Raw genomic sequence first — 21065 nt, 5'->3', positions numbered from 1 at the left:
TATGGTATGCTTTCGATTTTCGGGCATGGCCAGACCAGCACAGAGATGCAGGAAGTTTGTTTCTAGAGAGGTTATTTCCTTTGTGTGGAGCAAGGGGGTTGTTTTCGTCTCCTCCTAGCGATTCATTGAGATGGCATGGCTATTTTGGCCTGCCTCAAACCTGGCATTGGTGTGCATGTTGGTCATCTCGGCTTGAGGAGACCGCTTTGTCCGGGTGAGCAGAAACCAATCCCAGAGAAAAACCATTAGCTTCCTCAGGGTCAGAGCTCTTCCGCTTGTGCTCTGCGTGCTAACCTGTGGCGACATGTTTGCAGACGGCCATCTAGTTCCCTTATCAGCAGGCACCTCTCCCTCTCCACCAGCCTTTAGATACAAGCTGCAGCGGGTGAGACTCACCCACCTGGCATTTTACCAGTGCTTGCTGTTGCTCAGCACCAACAGCAGAGGAGATGTTACCAGAGCTCAGCTTCAGCTTGGAGAAGCTATGACAAATGGTGGAAACGAGCAATAGCTCCAGCCCCTGGAAAAGGTGCCTTAGAAATGGATGCTGGGTGGGAGGGCAGAGCTGATGAACGGGGGCGATGGGGAGGAAGCTGTGCCATGATAACTTGGAAAAATCAACTTTTAGGTCCTGGACAAGGAAGAAAGCCATAGGAAAAGTTGGGGTGAAGCAAAAGAGGGGAAGGCAGTCTAGCAAGAGCACTGGCAATATCATCTCTATTTTTTAAGTGAACTATTTGGAATTAGTGTGAGTACAATATTTTAGCATCCTGTGCAGTACCACTCTTCTATTTGAATGAGGTGGCTATTGCTTAATTCTTGATAAATACAAAGGGGGTGGGGAACTTTTGAGAGGCAGCAGTGATTGAAACCAGTTTTGAAACAAGTGATTTTTTAAAAAAATAAAACTCATCCTTTTCTTCAAAACACCAGCAAGATTACCTAACGAAGGATGTATGTTAAAAAAAAACAAATTATGTTCCCCAAACAAAATTGTTTATTACTAACGCAGCTTTTTAGAGCAGTCATAATAGCATAACTGGAGGAACTTCTGTGGAACCGATAAAAGTCTGTGTGAAATTAGTACTGCTCTTTGAACACACAAAGGGGAAAAAATAAAGAGATGCCAGCAAACCAGGAAAAAATAGCTGAATAACTAAGCAAAGTATGTAACTTTCAGAATTAGTGGAATATTGGCAAAAAAAAGTTTCCTGAAAAGTTTCTGCTTTCATGGAATTTTTTTATTCTATTCTATTCTATTTTTTAAAAGGGCTGCTTTTCCTGAATAAGCTCATGCTGCAGAGTCCCTGAATGCTATTCAAGCATCTCAGCAAAGAGCAGCTAAGTGAGTCAGCCCTTAATCAGGGTGGCAGAAATTGTAATCTTGATAATACATGTACTAAAAGAAAAGGAAAAGGAAGGGATATTCCTTTCATCCCTTTGAAAGTGGCTATCTTTATAGTTTTTTCCTTGTATTGTGTGTTTTCATGGAAAGAAAAACTCAGGACTATTTTTTAGTTTCTGAAAACAATCACACCCTTTTTCTGCTGGATCCTCAGAACAGAGCAGTATAAACTGAAAAGTGTTTTTTTTTTTTTTTTTTAAGTATTAGTATTATTTTAGTTTTTCTGTTGAAAAAGCATTGCCATAAAAGTTTTGATCTGACTCCTGGGTGCTCAGCAATGCCTACCATCTTTTTGACAGGTGCTGCTTTGGAGTACATCCCTCACGGACAACTTGCAAACACCCATGTGGCTTCAAATTTGCGAGCTCTGAAATTGGAGCAGGATATTGGGGCAGTTCAGGAGGAAAGAAGGACACTTCTGGTAGAAGCAGTTCGGGGAAGGAAATCTTTCTCTTCTCAGGACAAAACTCTAGCTGCAATTAATCTAACAGATGACCAACTTGCCTCTGGGCTCTACGGTAATAACTGGATTAGAGATACATATTTTTCAGCTGATGAAGTTTGAATATGAAACATAATTAAAGCAAGTTGTAAAAATTCTCAAAAATGTGAAGGCAAAATGAGTGCAGAAAAAGTTTTAATTATTGGAGAAGTCCTTGTGAGTCCCTTTGTGCACAGTCAGTGGATGGTAAGGTATCCGTGAAGTGCTATTCAGTGTCTTCATAGGCAAAATCTACTAAAACCTGAGAGAAATGTAGTTAAAAAAGTAGTAATTTTGTAGAAGTGTGAAGTTTGTTTAGTGAATGTTTGTCTTCCTGTTTTATGCTCATAGATTGGTTTATCATAATTTAAAAGTTACTTCAGTGAATATTACAGCTAAAAAAATCAGCCTTGACTGCACCTACTCACCCAATGGGGTAGGCTGTTGTTAAATATCCTGCCTTAGTTCTGGCCACAGACTGCTGTCATTTAACCTCAAGAATTAGGACTGTCTTGACATTCCAAAATAACCAGTTTCAGTATTAGAAATCTTTCACAGACAGCAAAGCAAAAAAAATAAATAATAATAATAATAATAAAAGGTCTTTTCCTAAGACTATTTTCTTGAAGCATCTCAAAGCTTACCAGCATGTTGCGGGTTAGGAAAGTTAGGCTGCATTTCCTATTTCTATTTCCTATTTCTAGAGTTCTTTTTGGAAGTGTTCTTTTATATTTTTAGTGTGCATGTAACACACTGACTGTGTGTATAAAAAGATTATTTAAAGATTAAAATGATAAAAAGATTATTTATTTATTATTAAACTGCTGCTTCAGTTGATAAATTAAACAGAAACCTATTTGTTTTGAAGAATTGTCTGAAGCATCTGCAGCCAGAGTTGGTAGCAAATTTGTACTGATACATGCACTTTCTCACTCTTTTCAACAGTCTGTGCTAATAATGAAAACACACTGAAATCTATCATGAAGAAAAGGGATGGAAAAAAAGATTTGAACAATGCAAAGAAGAACCTACAGTTTGTTGGCATAAATGGCGGGTAAGTGACCTTTCCTAAAAAAACAAACAAAGAGAGTCTCTCTAATCAAGTCATTGGAGTACTTTCACTCTGGGAAAGGAAGGAAGAAAAAAGGAAAAAAAAACTTGAAGTTTATGTGTAGCTGCTGCCTGTACTTTAGGCTGAGGCACGCCTGTTGAGCTGAAGGGTAGGAGGGAAGAATTAATCGTTTAAGCACACCTTAATCGTCCCTCAGTCTTTTGTGTGTATGTGTTTATTGTCTTAAGTGGAGGTTGTAAGTCAAACTGGGAATCAGTCTTAAGTACTTGCATATCAGGTCACAGCCAAATTTAACAAAAGAGAATGAATCAAACAAAAAAAACAAACAAACAAAAAAAAAAACAAGGAAATGTTTCTCAGGTTGTATGTTAGTAAATAAAACTTTCATGTGTCTTTGGCAATCTACATGAGCATCATTGTGCTATTAAGAAATACGGTAAGAGATGGTGTTGCCTAAGAATTAACTTCTCTGTGTTTGTGCCAGAGAAATATGAAAAATATCTAAATGCTGACAACAGTTCTTTGTTTGAATTTTATTTTATAATATTTCTTGCCATTTTGAGAATGTCACAGAGAACTTCCTAATATTTCCAACAAATAATTTTTATATAGTTTTGCTAATCTGTTCCTCATATTAATTTATCTTTTTTTTTAAGAATGCCGTGTGCAATACGTAGTCTAAATACTGCAATTATGTCATACGTATAGGTTAAAATTGTGATTGCTTGCAGTGGGGGGCTGTTGTCACTAGTGTATCATTGTGTATTAGAAAAATAGGCTTAGTACTTTAGCTTATTAGCTGTTGAGGTTTGAGAGTAAATCATAAAAACAGCTTTATAATTGTCTGGATCATTTATTTTTCAACTAAACTCTCTCAAAAAAAATGTTTTGGGTCATCACTGGAAAGATTTTTTAAATTGTGGCTCTTGTCATTAGATAGGTTTCTTGGCTCCCCTCTTTTTACCTACCTAGTAAGGCAATAACACAAATTTACTCTGAGCAGAACATTTTGGGGCTATCCCCAGGGAATACTTGATAGAGTGTAAGACTTCTGTTAAAATAAGCTTTTTTATTCTTTCGTTTTACAGTGTGCATATAATACACAAAATGTCAGCATGAAGGGATTTATGAAGAGACCTTGATTGACAGTGACACTGTTTTTCAGATTTAAAGAAGGAATTTAAAAAATGAGTTTTGCTTCTTTCAGATTAAAAAACATTGCAATAAGAAGCGGTTTCCCAGCATTATCTCAGCCCTTCAGTAAAGAACAGCAAGCTCTGTCTTACACAGAAACAGTGTTTTCCTGCTGTTCTGTTAGTCAAGAGCTAAGCTTTTGGATCAGTGGAACTTATGTGACTGTGTGCGTATATACTTTCCTGAGCGCTTTTTGCAGCCACCATCTGCTGATAAAAGCTTTTGGAAAGTGATTTGTCTACTTTGTGTCAACACTTCTTAGTTGTGTTTGAAATAACCCCCAAACTTCTTTACCTTTGACCTGTCTTGGTGGTTAATTAGAAATTACCAAGGGTTTTGAGTGGAAAATGGAGGAATAAGCATGCCTAAAGCATCTTTCAGCCCAAAGCATCTTTCAACTGGTGTGTTGCTGCTGTGAAGCAAAGAGTCGGCTCTGCCCATCGCTTTCTCACTCTAGGTATGAGACCACGTCAAGCGACGAGTCCAGCTCTGAGGAGAGCTCCTCCTCGGACTCGGAGGAGGAGTGCGAAGGCGGCGAGTACCCCTATGCTGGGGCACCGCGCGAGGACCAGGGGCCACCTGGGCTTGGCGCCCCCCAGGTCTGCTCCGGGGATGTCCCCCTGCCTGAGTGTGAGGCCGAGGAGGTGGAGATCCGGGAGAGGTACGTCATGGTTCCTCTTGATGCGTGCACCCAACAGCGATGAGCGCGCTCTGCTCCGCGCCGTGAGCAGCAGGCTGCTTCAGCACTCGCTGAGGAACTGCAAACCTCAGCTGCTGCTCGCCCACAGTGATTCCCTGGTTGAACGAGTGCACAGCCCTGCTTATAGACTGTAATTTACACTTAGTCTCAGCAGCTCTTATCAGGAAAGCGTATTTTAGCTGTTCATCAGGAAGCTTTATAAAAACACTGTGCTTGGCAAGCTTGGATCCCAGCGTATGAATCTGATACTTTCCTGAATCTGTTATCTGTCCACACATATTAAAAATGTAACCATATGTGGCAGTCAGTGGTAGCCAGAGACGGCTTTCTGGCAAAGTGTTTTTCTGTGAGCTGTGAGAACGTGTCAGAGGTGATCCTTCCCAACACTGACCCCAACAGTGCGAAACGATCCACTTACACCAAGACCCAAGTTACTTCTTGCCAAGAGCGGCTGTCTCTGATAACAAGTGGTGCTCATTTGGAAGCAGACATTGCCTCATTAATGACATAGTCTGTAAAAATTTGGATAAATAAGCGAGTCTTGAACGGTGCCCATGAGGTCAACAGCCTGTTTGCAGTGCATCTTGTGTTTCCACCTTTGGTGTCATCTCAACCTTAGCTGACCATGCTTGGTGAGCCATTGGAGGGTAGCATGGAGGTAGTGCAACGCTGAGACCATACACCATCACACCCATTCAGCATTTCATGGCCAAGTTGCTTATCAAATTGCTGGGTAATGAGCTACATAAGATAGCATTTGACAGGCAAGGCATATGTTTTTGACGTGTGGAAAGCAGTAGCTTAGTGTATTTTTCTCATTCTTGATTAGTGAATGGACAAAAGAAAGTAAAAGTGTAGATCACAGTGAAATACCTAGTGAAGGGATATTTTATAGACACAGAGATTGCTAAATGTTTAGAAGTGTACAGGCTTGGAAAATTATGTAAGTAGAATAATAATAGTAAAAGAAAACACTAGTATATATCATATTGCACTGGAGATGCAGGTCAGCAGCATCACATCTGTAATTATCATCTGCTAAGTAAAAGAGATGCAGAAATATATAATTAAGGGCTATTCGTAGGAGCTACAAGTTTTAAAGTGCTCAAAGCAGCTGTCTAATTAATATTTAATGTAGAAAGAGATGATGGTGAAAAAGGGCACGAGGACTGTTTAGGTAGAAGAGTAATCAATATTTCTTCTTTGTAACCAAATAATCAAAACACAGAATATAAAACGTGTTCTGCAGTAAGAGCAATGAGTGCAAATTTCCACTAAAAAGGGTTAGCAAGTCTAAAATGCAGAAATAGAATGTTGCCTGCTCCCTGTTAATACTGATCCTCCCACGTACATCTGGGAAGCATGTTTTTAATCCGTGCCTGGGTCTGTGGTGCAGCCAGCAGCAGTTCTGCTTCCCATTCAGGGAGTCCCTGGTGAGAGCAGCTGCCAGAACAGATTCTGCATCTCGGCAGTTTATGGCCTGCCTAGAAACATTTGTTCCCACATTAATTTTTGAAAGGTAAATGTTTCTACCTGACAGGAGAAAAATTTCTGTGTGACATGTCTTCTACTGTCTTTCTCAGATACGAACTAAGTGAAAAGATGCTCTCTGCTTGCCATCTACTTAGGAACAACATTGATGACCCCAAGGCCTGTACCAGCAAAGATGTGGTAAGCAATGCAAAGCAAAGTTCTCCCTGAACTACAACAGAGAAATTTCAGAGAGGGATAACTTCTTGTTTTACAGGACCAGAACTGCAGTGGCTAGGCAGAAGGGGGATATCAGGATATCATCTTCCCTGGAAGCACTGCTATGCTACTAAATTCTTTTTTCTTTTTCTCCCCTCCCCCTTTTTTCCTTTTTTCCTTTTTTCCTTTTTTCCTTTTTTCCTTTTTTCCTTTTTTCCTTTTTCCTTTTTCCTTTTTTTCCTTTTTTTATCTCTTTTTTCTCTTTTTTCTCTTTTTTCTCTTTTTTCTCTTTTCTCTTTTCTCTTTTCTCTTTTCTCTTTTTTTCTTTTAAGATCAGGAGACTTCTCTCTAAACAGCATCCTTGTGCTTCCTGTGCTGGGCTGTTGTCACCTCAAGGCACACGTACAAAAATAGTGATGTGAAAGTGCATCTCCCCTGCATTCCTCTGCTGTTTTTGTAGCTGTTGTTTTAGCACAGCTGTAGTTTGCACACACGCCTCACTTTAAGAAAATGCATGGAGTGGAGAGACAGTTTCTTTCAGTGACAAAAGCACAAAGTCTGTTCTGAAACTGAATGTGCTCTGCCTCTCTCTGAGCACAGTAATGTATGCTGCTTCTGTCTTGCTCGCTGTGCGTGATATCCTTAATGGAGTGCAAAAGAGACAAAGGAGGATTCATTGCTAATATTAACCTTAAAGAAATAGTGTTGTGTTTGCTGCATGTAGGAATTGCCCATGTTATTTTGTGAGGGCGTTCTGAACACAGATGAATACGAGTCTCTGTTTGGTGGTACGAGATTGCATTTTGCATTTGTGATAGTGGTGCTGTGATGTTAAATGCAATAATCCAGTGCCAGGCTCCTCTGCCACAGAGCATCTACAGCTTTTGAGGACACTAAAATTGTGTATGTCTAATTCTGGCGCTTCTGGGCCAGGAAACATTTTGAAAGGTTGGTTAATACAAGTGTGAGAAGTGATTTCTAGTGCTGTGTCAATCCTTCAGGATCAATTCTGGCATTCAAACAACAAATGTTGCAGGTGAAGTGGGAGTTGAAAGTGTCAAAAAAGGCATAATCAGGTGATAATTTCTGTCTTGGAAGTGTAATTTAAACTTATATGTTACTTTCTTCAAGTGTTCACCAGCACAAATGGGGCTTTGTAGCTGGAAACTGCAGACTGATCAGCTCTTGTTCTCTGTCTCTCTGCTTAGAGGGAGCTCTTGATCAAAAAGATTAGCCTTTAGTACAGTCAGGGATCTGTATAAATTATCCCAGCCTTTTCCATTGTAGCTGCTGTTCACACCAGGAGGAGTTACTGCTTGCTTATTGGGATGTCTTGTTACAGAATGCTTGAATAAAAGGAAAGTCTATCCTTTATTTCTAATGCATGTGATATCTTGCCTGTAAAAATAATGTCTTCGTGACATTCCGGGGCTCATTAATTTCTAAAACCAAATTATTTTTATTGTGTCACTGTAAGACCACTTTTGTGTTTCAGTTCTGCATGTTCACAACCTATGTGGTCTCTGACTTGCAGGGGCAGGGTGTGATGGTCCTTCCAGCTTGGTAATAACGGGCTCAGAGAATCAGAGCTGTCAGGAACAGCTCACGGCTAGGTCTGCTGAACCTGCATTGTTTCAAATAGATTGGTGCCTGGCTGAAAAGGCTCCCAACCCTCCCCAGTCAGTCCATAAAATGAGAAGGTTTCTCCTGAATGTCTAACCTTGTTGCAGCTTAAATCCATCACAGCTGTAGCCATCCATCCTGACATGAAGAACAGGTTCTTTCTTTTATCTTTGCAACAGCCTTTTACACTGTGAAATGTTACTGCATTTCTTTGCCCCATTATTCTTTCAGCAAAGCATTGCTGATACTTCCTATCTTTCCTGTAGGTCAGATTTCCTTGACTTTTAATCATCCTTGCTGCTTACCTTTGAACACATTTGGACTTCATTCAGTGATCAGACCAGACAATATAGTCTAGCAGTTGCCTACCCAGTGCTAGGCATAGAGAAGGGACTGCATGACATGCCCTCAAGCTGTAGACTTATTTATTCACCCTAATATAGTATTTGCCTTTTACATCATGAAGATACCATCATCATCATGTTGTTGACTCAGGTTCAGGTTGTCATCCTTTGTAATGCCCAGCTCTTTGCCTGCAGAACTGCTTTCCAGCTGGTTCTCCTATTTTTTGTTTTGTGGATTTGATGAATCCTGCCTCAGGATTGGGTCTAATTGGCTTAGCAATGCACATTGTTTTACCTCCTGAGAAATTTCCATTGCTCTTAGTCTGAGATGCATCACTGATTTATAGACTAGGTTAAGTATTTTACGGAAATGGTTCAGGTTCTGTTCACCTGTATCTGATATCCATTAATTCTGGGAGTAGTCTCATCTTAAAATTTAGTTCTATCAAAGACGTACTGAAAATGAAGTGAAATGGGAGGAGGTAAACAATTGGTATTGTAGAGAGATTTACTCAGAGGAAAAGCATCAGATCTTGTATCTTGTTTGTAAGCTGAATACTTTCTGCCCACATTTGACTAAAAAAGGCTTGGCTTCCTACACTGATGACTTGTGGGATGGAAAATCCTTTAAATAGAATGTGCATATGTAAATTTTTTCTATCTTGGTTTTGGCAGAGGTTTTGTTTAAATACCATCCAGCATGAGTGGTTTCGTGTCTCAAGTCAGAAGTCTGCTGTTCCTGAAATGGTTGGAGACTACATAACTGCTTTTGAAGAGATCTCTCCTGCTGTCCTCAGACATATAATCAATATGGCAGATGGAAATGGAAACACAGCTCTGCATTACAGCGTCTCACATTCTAACTTTGAAATTGTAAAGCTCCTTTTGGATGCAAGTAGGTTGGCTCTTTGCTCTTCTCTCCCCTCCCCCCCTTACAGGTGAAATTCTTGGTGAGCAGGAGGATGAGTTTGGTTCTTGCAGCAGAAGAGTATTTTAAGTATTAACAGTTTTATGGTGGCTCACTTGAATACAAATAGTGTGGAATCCCTGATTTTGGTGCTAACTTTAGAGATGGTGGTGACAGCTCTTGCAGAAGTTACAAAAAAAAAAAAAGGTAAGTTGTGAACAGAGTTGACCAGTGGTTATGACAGACGGGTGGACCCTTGATTCTTGGACTGTAGGCTAACTTGAGCAGTGCCTGGCTCTAACAGTTTTCTCTGGAAGCTGTGCAGCTGCCGCTCAGCTCCTTGTGTTGCTGCTACTGGTAGGGTGCTGATGGGGTAAGATTCATTCAGATATTAGTATTCATGTTCAGTATTCAAATATAGCCATAATTTGCTAAGCAGTATAGAGGCTGTTTCTGACCACCCCCTTGGTAAGTCTGTGCTGCCCTGTTGATGAACTGGAACGATATGTCATTCTGCCATGAAGGAGCATTTCCCTGTTAGATGAACAAGGTGATGATACCTCATCTGGCTGCTTTTGCTGTTGTTTCCTTTTCTCAATCCCCTTGCAACACGCATGGGGAGAGAGTAGTGGCAGAAGGGAGACCGCACAGCATCTGCTCCCTATGTGCTGCTAACCTGGTAGGCAACCAACAGAAAGTTATCATAGATAAATAGGAGCAGGATGTGATCTGTCTGAGTGCAGTTTTGCTCCCTGGCTTGAGTTTCTTACTCTAAAGTAGTTATAAAACCTGTTACTCCTTGGGAATTTGGTTGTGGAGCTTAACTAGGCCAATAGGGGGGCTCAGTTGAAACCGGTTGCTGTGCAAGCTTAGCAAAGTTTATAAGCCCGAAAGGGGAAACATAAGATAAGCAAGGATCTTGATGGTACAAATCTAAACTTTAATAATCCAGCATGTCTGTTAGGCATGCAAAGCCTTCCTCAGCAGGAGGGCAAACGCTTTGAGAGCTCTGGGCCTGTTTGGATGCAGCCCCCTTGGGAGCGATGAGTCACAGCAGGGGAACACAGGGGACATCAGGAGCATAGCAAAGCTGAAAGGTGGGAGGGGGCACAGCACCAGGTGGGGACCGAGCCCTGCCACACGGGCAGGAGGAGAGATCCTTCTCCTTCCCTGAGGATCTCGGGGTAGCCTGAGCTACTGCCGTGGTTAACAGCAGCGTTAGTAGTGGTTGGAGGTGTAAAACCCGGTGGCCAATGCCAGGTGACGAGAACGCTAGCCGTCACATGGACAGTATTTGCTTACAGGCAAATTCCATCAGGTTTTGACAGCCTTCCTGTGGAAAATGTCTAAATGGTTAGTACAGCCACCTGTGTAATGCGGTGTGCGTATCACATGCAGATTTTTGGTTCAAGAAAACAGCATGAGAGGTGTGTTTGGTGGCAAGGGCAGATGAGATGAAGCTTTTCTTTATTTTCATGTGGTGTAACTGAGAGGATATATAGAAAAGAAAGCTTTTATCCTTTCCTTAGGCATATAGAAAAGGAGTTGAACTGTGACCTCAAGAAATACATCTGTGTTGAAGTAATGCAGTCAGGAAAGAAGAACTTCACATTCGCTAATTGTTAATTATTCATTAAGTAATGCATTTAGCAGAGTGCAGTGTTCTGTACTGCTTCAGTGGCTCCCATATAGGAGCCACCCAGAAGTGAGTTTTGAAAGTGAGCTTGGATAGCTCTACCTGGTTATAGGTAGCACAAGTAAGAGCTGTAGAACACAGAAAAATGTGCATTTTCTTACAACTGCACTTGTATTGCTTCTACAAGGGTTCTTTTCACTTTAAAAAATGGCAATAAATCTGAAGAATTTCCTGTAACATTTTTGCTTATTAAAATACTTGTGATACAATTTAATCCTTAGTCTACAGATACTGTGTATGTAAGTCTGTGCCCTTGCTTTCCAGTATGATAAGCGCATTCAAAGCCCTACTGGCTGGTAAAGTAATAACCCCTGCTGGACTTTTGCAGAATTTTAGGAATAGTGGGTTAAACTTGAATGAAAAGGAGAACTCTGACAGCTCTTGGCACTTTGTCAGAGAACAAGACTGTGTTTGTTCCCAGAGTGCCATTGTTCAGAGTCAAATAGTCTATAGAGCTGGGAACAGTCTTTAATTGGAAGGTCTTTTCTACAGCCCAAAACATGTCAAAGTACACTTGCAGAGCTTTAAAATGGCATCAGTTACAAGAAAATGTTTGTGCTGAGAAGTAGCACTTTTGTTCGCCATATTGATGGACTCTCTCTTGTTTTGCAAAGTAGATTCCTCGGGAGGGGAACATAAAGAAATACATAATTGCATTTCTAAGATTTGGACACAAGGATGCCTCCTTATCTGATGATCTTGTCAAATTTCACACCACTGGCTTTTAAAATTACAAATCGATGCCTAAATGATGTCACATAAAATGGTTTTGTGTCCTCCCTTGTTTTTCATGCAAAACAGAAGAGAATCCTTTTCTGTCTCTGGCTCAAGAGCACCCCTGTTTATTTTTTTCTTCTCCACTTTCCCTTGAATTGCTTCCATTATCAGACCAGTTGCTGCCTCTTTTTTTTATAGGCTGCTCTGCTAACAGTTTATTCAGTTCATTAGCACAATTGCTGTTTTTTGGGTTTCTGCTTTCCAAAGAAATTATCTCATCCCTCTGCAGATGTCTGTAACGTAAATCACCAGAACAAGGCCGGCTATACCCCCATCATGCTGGCTGCACTTGCAGCTGTGGAAGCGGAGAAGGACATGAGGATAGTGGAAGAGCTCTTCAGTTGTGGGGATGTGAATGCTAAAGCCAGCCAGGTCAGTCCAACAGCTTGCAGGACACTACTACAACTCACTCGGTTTTCACTTCTTAGTCCCTGTTCCCTTTGCCGCTCCATTGGTGCAGCCCTTGCACTCATTTACTGTGGCTCTCTATAGTCTCTTGATGTTTCCATGTATGTTTTGGATTGCTGTCTACAAAATAGAGCCCTGGAAGAGCAGCTGAGCCTTAGGTGTGGGTGCAGTTGAAAAAGAAAAATTGAAGAATTTTGAAAAATTGAAGAAGATTGAGTATTATATGAAAAAGCCGTTACTGAATTTTGGGAGGCTTTTACAAACTCTATAGCGTTTAGTTCCTTCTAAGCTGTGTAGGAATAGCTCTAATTTAATAAGCATCTGTGATAGTGTAGAATATAGCATGTATGAAAGGTATTTCAGTAACAGCAAGCAGAGACTTGACAGTCCTATAGAAAACAACCCTTTTTTTTTCTCCAGAAAAAGCACAATGCCAAAAAAAAAAAAAAAAAAAAAAAGTGTACATGCTTTGTCATTGATTGCCTGTGTGGTGATTTGGGTTTTTCTCTTTTTATGCAGGCTGGTCAGACTGCTCTGATGCTGGCTGTAAGTCATGGGCGGATAGACATGGTTAAAGCTTTGCTGGCCTGTGGTGCAGATGTCAATATCCAGGATGACGAGGGCTCCACAGCTCTGATGTGTGCTAGTGAACATGGACATGTAGAAATAGTCAAACTTTTGCTGGCTCAGCCTGGGTGTAATGGCACCCTGGAGGACAATGTGAGTTGCTTTTCCAGACGCTGCTTCATGATACGGTTTCTCCAACTTTGGAATGTTTATCTGATTTACTTTTTTGATTTGGTGAAGAGCTGCAGAAATCTACTTACATGAAACTCTGACTCATAACCCCAGAGTACTAAACCATGAATCCTCTGCTTAGTTGTAGGAAGTGCTGTGATTATTTGCCTTCTCTCTTTGCTTTTCTAATAAGACTCCCTACCAGTAATTTTTGTACTTAGCATTAGGTGTACTGTAAAAAATGTCTTTCCTTCTCATATCCCTTCCCCATTTCCCAGGAATTTCCTAATTCTTCGTTAGGACTTTACTTGGTGGCTTAATGGCCTTGCTCTGTTGTTTTCCTGTGTTCATGGCAAATATCAGTCCCAAGACTTTCTTCATGAGATGTTCACTCGGTAGTTGCACTATGACTTTTGAGAGTACTGGTTCAATTTTTCGGTCATTAAGCTGAATTTTCTTGACAGTAAACAGATGCAGGCTGTGACCTCTGTGTCAGTTGCATATTTCTTGGTTTGCAAAGATCATTGCAGCCTACACTGTAAACAGCCAGCATTTGATCAATGGATCAAATTCAAGATTTAAAATGTTGACATAGCTTTTGTCTTGGCTGAGTATTATTGTGTTCTTGGTAACAACATCATTTCTTGCATATTTTTCAGTTCATGCTATTGCCATCACCCATTGAGTGCTGAAATGGAGCCTGGATTTTGAATTTGGGAGGGTGGTGGGTGTTTATTTGTTGAAACTGTCCTAGGAAGGCAGAGCAATTTTTTTCTGTTCGTTTGCCTGCTTCAGAAGCTGCTGCTGGTTTTATTGTCCTCCAGTGCAAGCAGTGTATAACAGCTGGCCTCAGAGGAAAAACATAAGGCTTCAGTGTAACAGATCTTTTTTAGGGTGATCTAGGTTACTGCAGGCTGGATGCTATTATCTAGTACCACAGTAGCACTGTTAATCATCAAGTCAATAGTTGAAATCTTAGTGGGAGACATGACACTCAGTTATTCCTGAAGGTAGTTTCATACTGTTATCCAAGCACAGCCTGTCTTCCTCTTACTCATTTTTAACGGGTCTGCCTGTGCTGGGAGACTCTGAGGTTTTTAGCATTTACAGAGCTGCTCGGAGTGTAATTTTGGCGCTTCTCCAGTTAGCATGATTGCTGACCAACGCTGGGCTTCATCCACCTGATTTGTGCACTCTGGTAATGACTCGGCCTCTCTCTCCTACGAATTTCCTGTTTTCTTTGCCAGTATTGACTGTATAGTATTTGTAGTGCATTTTATCGTACTGCAGTGGCCAGCTGTTCTGCCTCCCTGTCTGCTCAGCACCATTAGGTTTATTTATAATTGCTCCTGATAGTCTCATGAGAAGGCTTTTCACTTGGATGTTGTTCATTGTGTCCTGTGCTGGAAACAAAGTTCTCTAAACTGGTGCTGATCTTTCTAATAACCAGTGCTACAGCAGGGGCTGGAAAACATGCTCATCTCAGAGAGCCCGCACAGGAGGTGGCTGCTGTGAGGTCATTTCAAATGCTGATGTTATTGTGGAAACTTCTGTGTGCAAGGGCTAGAAAGGCAGGCAGTGGGCCAGCAAGCCACTGCGATGCTGCGCTGCGGCTGTAGCTTCCTGCCACGTGAGTTAAAAGCCATGGGAGAGCAGGGTGCTGTAGCCACGTGATGCATCAGTTTTGGAAGGGGAAACACACCAGGAAGAAAGAGTTGGGAGAGGTGGCAGCTTCTTAGTAGTGTGTTTTGCTGGCAGCTCAGAAGTTCACAGCCCAGTTTTTCTGACTTCCACCTCTTCCTGGCCTTCTCTTGCCCCCCCCAAGTGAGGGGTCTAAAGGGAAAGTAGTGGGTAAATAAATTAACCTTTCAGCAAAAGCGCATCTAACAGGCTCAACAGCCGTGATTTCTGAAAGAAACAGTGTTTCCTCAGACACAGAGGTGACAATATCTGAACAGGAAAGTCCATTTATTAGTAGTGAGGCTCCCATTGAGGAGCATTTGGAATTAGAAATGCAATTGCTCTTAGTGTTAATAGGAGCTGTAACAAAACAATTATCATAACTGATTAATATTTATCCCTCCCTTACCCTTTCTTCCACTCTTCACTGGCACTGTAGTCTCTCTCAGACAGACCAATCTCCTGAAATCGCTGGTCTTACACAGCATTACATGTAACATTATTGTGATAATGGCATGCTCATTCTTGCTCAGCAATAATCTAGCCTCCTCATTGAGAGAAATTATGAGGCCTCTGACAATTGGACTGCCTCATAAACCAGCAGCACAAGGCTTGTTGTCACTTAATTATAATAGAAGAAATTAAACAGGACTCTAAATTAACCCAGCTGTCTGAGCAGGAGGGCCTTCACTTCAGTAACTTCCCTTCTCCCTGGGCTGATGGAGCTTTAGAGGGATCTGCTAAAGCACACAAACAACAATAATTTCTCATATTTCTTCCTTTCTTCTCTCAGGATGGCAGCACAGCACTTTCTATAGCCCTGGAAGCTGGACATAAGGACATAGCCGTTCTTCTTTATGCCCACGTCAACTTTTCCAAAACCCAGTCACCGGTTAGTACGAAACCTCCTACATATTTTGAATGTAGTTTACATTTTAACTTGCTGTTTCTGAACATAATAGAAAAATGTAAATAAGAAATGAAAAACACCTCATTTGACTTGCTCTATCTGGGTAGAAAGCACTTTAGAGTACTCTGTGGGCTACCACTTTATGCAGAATTGGTTCTCTCAGCTACTCAGTTGTGCTCTTTATTGAGCAGTACAGCACATGAAATTTCGCATTTATCCACAGAACAACTTTTATGCTGGTAAGTAAAATGTAAATTTTAAAATTCGGACTGCAATGGGCTGGTCACTAGCTGAAGGATATCTCTTCCTCCCTTTTCTCTTGAGTTGAAGATAGTTCACTAACACTGGCTAGTGTGCAGAGGTGCTGTTGCATCATTGCAATGCTAATTTCTGAGCAAGTCACTGAAACAAAGTTGGTTACAACTGTCCTAGGTGCTCTGTCAAGTATCCGCCTGCTCTCTGAGCCCTGACTCACTCTTTTGATGAGCTTCTGCTAAATGTTTCACTGTGTAAACAGTATGTACTCTGAGGTAGTAGGCTGTATGCTAGTCGGTACTCCTCTTCCCAAAATGGAGGGAAAACAAAAATTTTAAAAGTCTGTGCAGTAGAAGGGAAGGGATTGAACAGACTGCTTGTGACTGCTGTCTTCTCATTCAGTTAGCTAGATTAATTTCTGTTTGATAAATTTTTCTTTCCTCTCCTCTTTTCTAGGGCACTCCTAGGCTTAGCAGAAAGACGTCTCCTGGTCCTACCCATAGAGCCACACTTGAGTAGTAATGCGTGAATATATGTAAAAATCTTAATGCCATCTTTAAGCTGCTAATTGTTACTGTTTTACTGAGACAGATACTGAATGTAATTGTCTTGTGCCTGAACTCACCAGCAAAGTGAAAGCAGAGATCTAGTGCTAAAAATAGAAAACTGTAAACCTGAAGCAAGCACATAGTTAGGTAGTAGATGGCTAAGACCCTTAGCCAGAACTGTTCTTTTGCTCACTTACTCATTTTTCCACATACTGGCATAAATACTGTTTTTCTTTGCTGTATATTGTCTTTTCTCATGTCATATACAGCTTGAGAACTTTACTGCTATTCGTGGAAGGGTCCCAGTGGCATATTTTTAATCATTCTAAAACATATTTATATTTGCTATGCCTAGACTTTATCACAGTAACCTTCTTCATAAATTTCATTCCAACATGATTTTGATGTTTTTAATTATTTGAAATTCAGAAGTTGCAGTTGCTTATATAGTTGGTTCCGCGGAGCTTGAGCTGGTGGGTGGATGGGTTAGGAATAGAGAGCAGACCCTCTGTCAGGTCTGAAGTTCATGAAAGTTGTTGCTTATTGGGGATAACGTATAACTTTTTATATTAAAGATAATAGTATCTATAAGATTAACTCGCACAGTATTTTCAACATTTTATATTCCTTAATAATTAAAAACTACATGAAGAATTACGTGTCTTGTTACCATATTTTTATTAACTGTGTCAGTCCATAAGCTCCATACATGTTTATTGGAGAATAAAATTAGAGGTACCAGCTATATATTCCCCTTGAGTGGAATTGAGTGTAGTTCTCGGTGCATATTTATGGAATGCTATTACCTTGTCACATTCACTTTAGTCATGTGTATTTAAATGTTTGAAGTGCCTTAGACTCTTGCCATATTTTCAGAATAAAATTTCATTATGCTGTTTTACTCCCTTCTGTTTTACTTGTGATTTGTCATCGTCCCAAAATGCTGTGAATTACAACTGCAGTAGTGAAACAGGATAGATTGGTAAGTCAAGGCAGGGAGGACTGGATAGTTCAACTTTTTCGGGGGGGGGGATGTTGCTTTTGTGCGCAGCATTGGTGCGCAAATTCAATTTTTCCTGCTAACTGGCAGAGTGAAAAGCTTTGCTCAGATGATCTGCCTTCACTGGTGTTTTACCTGCTGTGGAGGTTGGACCACTTGCTGAACTAGGAGAGGAATCTTCCTTCAAGGGACCTGGAAGGTTCTTCTGTATCCTGTTCTTCTCTATCCTTCTTCCCCGCTCTTTATTAAACAGGTTATCCTACACAGTCCCCTTGGCACAGGGACCTGTTGAAGCCATCCTCCTTCCAGCTGGCACAAACGCAGATGGCTTGGGCTGCATGAAGTTCCAATGAGCTCTGTCAGATTTGGTGTGGTTTGGTTCTGCAGATGCAGTCTGATATTTGTACCAGGCCAGTACCCTGGTGGAAGGGAGTAACCCGTGGGATGGAGGAACAGGCGAGGTGCCTCTGCCACCACAGGGACATTTCTCAAAGTAACAGTCCCAGAGAAGCCCATCACACAGAGCATGTGACACTGAGACTGGCTTCCTCATGAATTTCAAGTTCACTTAGGATCTGGGTGGATTTCAGGCTCAATGGAATAAGAGTTTGGTATCAATGACACCAGAATGATAACGTCAGTCTGATCTCCCTGTTCCATCCCTACTGCGTTCTGCGTCTCTTGTCCTCTAAAGACCGCTTACCTTCTCAGACATCGGCAGCTCTGCTAAAAGCCCACAGCACTGTTTACAAGGAGGGTGAAGCCTATGTGTGCAAGCTTTGGAGCTTTGGTGTTCCGCAGTTTACTCCCACAGCAAGCTGAAATGACTATGTTCAGGCCCAAATGTGAATCCCACTTTTCTGACCTTGCTTTTCCTCACAGCCGTTCTGCATCTGTTACCAGCTCTGATGTAGAAAGCAAAGCAGAGAGCAAAATCTCACAGCACTTCGCTCCCATGAGGTGGTGGGGGCACAGAGTGGGAGCATTGCTGCTGACAGTTGCTCTGTGTGCTCTCTGGTGCTGAGAAGTGCCAAAATACTGCGGAAAGGGAACATACTTGTATACACCAAGTTGCAGCAGTAAAAGCTGGGGTCAGACTGGAAAACCTTAATGACTTTCTATCACCCCTACAACTGCTTTTACCCCAGGAAGCTCATGGGATGACAGGAGAGACATGCTCACTACTGTCTGTGACCCATCTTTTTTGTGCATAGACAGGGCAAGTGTGGCTTTCCTTTCATTTTTATAACTGTTCATCTGTCACCCTTGCCACAGTTAGAATAATGGTTTGGAAAGCAAAAAGAAGCCAAGATAGCTTGTTCTTGTTGTGAGTTAAAAACATGTTCTGTGCTGGTGTTACACAAAGCCAGCTGAGGAAGCAGAGAAAAAGATGATTGCTTTAGCCACTCTGAGAAATATTGTTCTATTATGTATACTTTTAATCTCACAGAAAATCCAGTTTACTTGTTTATAAATGCATATCCTTATCCAATGGAATGAGTTCCTATCTATTGAAGAAATACTGTATTGCCAGTAGAGTATTTGGACCTTGAGCAAGTTTCTATTTTCTCTTTTACCAAGAACACGTTTTTTATTTAGCATTGGTTTGACCATAAACTGTTTAGTTGTGCTTCCTGCCATAAGGAAATCAGTAATCATACCTTTGACTCTGGCTTATATCTCATGACAGCAATTTTAAAGCCTGTGGGTCATATAAAAGTCCCCACAGTTACAGATTTTTCCTAAAATAGTTTTTTAAACAAAGATCTTTGTTACTGCACTACTACCTCAGTACAGTACTTCTGCGCATATGCATATTGGTTTGTATTGTAGCCTAAAATTTTTTTAAAAAGCCTGTGAATTTAGGTTTTCAGAGTAAAGGGCCATGACTACTAGCATCTGCATTCCTGCAGGTCTCCTGGTGTCTCCTGCCAGAAATAAATGGGCATTCTGAGTATGGCTGTCCTTGCAGGGTTTAAATGGACTAGTGATTTAGGTATCTAATGACACAGATACAGTTGCCTATAAGTACCTTAATGCATTTTTAACCATGGATATGTGTGTAGGAAGAGGAATGTGGAAACAAACATTTTTTTTTCCTTTGGTAAAGAGTTGGTATACTTTCTTGCTAATGGCCTTGACTATCATAAGTCTCAGCAGAAACATAATAATGTCAGTGAGAATTCTTGGCTTGAGTGGTAAATTCTTCGCCACTTACCTGGTGAACACAAGGGCTGGCACAGCATTGGCCTTCTAGAGCCTCAGAAGATGTCAGATTAAGCTCTGGACTCCGCATTTCTGTGTAATACTCAACTTTTTCACAGAAGTTTATGAACTATTGTTTTGGGATTAAATCCCCTGTAAAGCAAAGTGTCCCCAGTTTTAGTAGCATATTAAAGCAGGCCATTGCACCATGTAGTCAGTGAAACTGCCAAAAGCAACCAAAGTTTTGCATGTATTGGTTAATACAAGTGAAAAGTATAGAATAAATAGACTATTTGCTATAAAGCCAGTAAAATAATCTTTTGTCTAAAATTCTATTAGGGGACACGTAGTGGATTGATCAGTATAAGCAGTAAAAAAGGAAATAATAATTACTCCCTTAACATTTTGTTTTCTTTGATGACCCTCCTGTTGCCAAGAACTTGACACTTGAGGCAGTTCACGCTGTGAAAGTCAGCCCCTTTCCCGGAAAATAGTTGGGAGCTTCCTGAGAATGCTTGCATCCAGTAGTGCCCTTTGCAAGACAAGTTTAATTGTGTCTACTAATATTGGATAGCATTATCACAGGTGCTAGGATTAAGGGGTTTACCATGCATACCAGCGCTAGTACTGAGCACCATCATCACCAACACTACCAGTCTTGCTTTTCAGTTCAGATCAGATTATGAGTGACTCTCAGTATATCCGAGTATGATATTGTCATCGTTGTCCAGCTGTCAGTGAATTATTTAAAAGCTCTGACACTTTTTTGAGACTGCAAATACTTCATTTCCCTGTTCCAGTTATAGGTGTGATATGTTAAATGAAAGTGAGTAATACTAACAGTGACCCTAGCAGATAAGAGGTGAGGGTTACTGATACAAGTTTTAAGAGGATAGAAATTAGGCAGCACAACACTAATTTAAACTCATGGACTGAAAAGGCCTTTTTTGCATTCTCTTAGAAGTTTTCTCTTATTGATACAGCTGAAGGAACTGAAGTTATTTGAAAATCACAGAATTACAGAATCACAGAATGGGTAAGGTTGGAAGGGACCTCTGGAGATTGTCTAGTCCAACCTCCATGTTCAAGCAGGGTCACCTAGAGCATGTTAGACAAGGTTGCATCCAGGCAGGCCTTGAATATCTCCAGAGAAGGAGACTGCACAACCTCTCTGGGCAACCTGTTCCAGTGCTCCATCACTCTCATAGGGAAGAAATTCCCCTCATTTTCAGGCGGAACTGCCTGTGCTTCAGTTTCTGCCCATTGCCTCTTGTCCTGTCACATGGGGCAACTGAAAAGAGTTTGCCCCCATCCCCTTGACACCCTCCCTTCAGGTACTTGTACACATTAGTAAGATCCCCCCTCAATCTTCTCTTCCCCAGGCAGAGGAGGCCCAGCTCTCGCAGCCGTTCCTCATAGGGCAGATGCTCCTG

At 41.1% G+C, this 21065-nt stretch overlaps 1 protein-coding gene across 9 annotated transcripts in view; it reads left to right on the top strand.

Moving 5' to 3' along the window:
• KANK1 (KN motif and ankyrin repeat domains 1) overlaps positions 1 to 17328 on the top strand; it is a 127519-nt gene extending 110191 nt beyond the window's left edge. For all 9 annotated transcript variants that reach the window (XM_062599412.1, XM_062599415.1, XM_062599416.1 and 6 more), the window contains 9 exons: positions 1705 to 1923; positions 2832 to 2940; positions 4610 to 4813; positions 6436 to 6523; positions 9184 to 9403; positions 12118 to 12260; positions 12816 to 13016; positions 15508 to 15606; positions 16336 to 17328. In XM_062599412.1, the coding sequence (XP_062455396.1) occupies positions 1705 to 1923; positions 2832 to 2940; positions 4610 to 4813; positions 6436 to 6523; positions 9184 to 9403; positions 12118 to 12260; positions 12816 to 13016; positions 15508 to 15606; positions 16336 to 16398 (1346 nt within the window). In that variant the 3' untranslated portion in view covers positions 16399 to 17328. The remainder of the gene's footprint in view (positions 1 to 1704; positions 1924 to 2831; positions 2941 to 4609; positions 4814 to 6435; positions 6524 to 9183; positions 9404 to 12117; positions 12261 to 12815; positions 13017 to 15507; positions 15607 to 16335) is intronic.
• The last annotated feature ends 3737 nt before the right edge of the window (positions 17329 to 21065 follow it).

Source organism: Rhea pennata, chromosome Z, assembly GCF_028389875.1.
Source record: "Rhea pennata isolate bPtePen1 chromosome Z, bPtePen1.pri, whole genome shotgun sequence".
In the NCBI taxonomy this organism is placed as follows: domain Eukaryota; kingdom Metazoa; phylum Chordata; class Aves; order Rheiformes; family Rheidae; genus Rhea; species Rhea pennata.
Note: the sequence above shows the minus strand (reverse complement) of the source record. Positions and strands in the feature narration are given on the sequence as shown.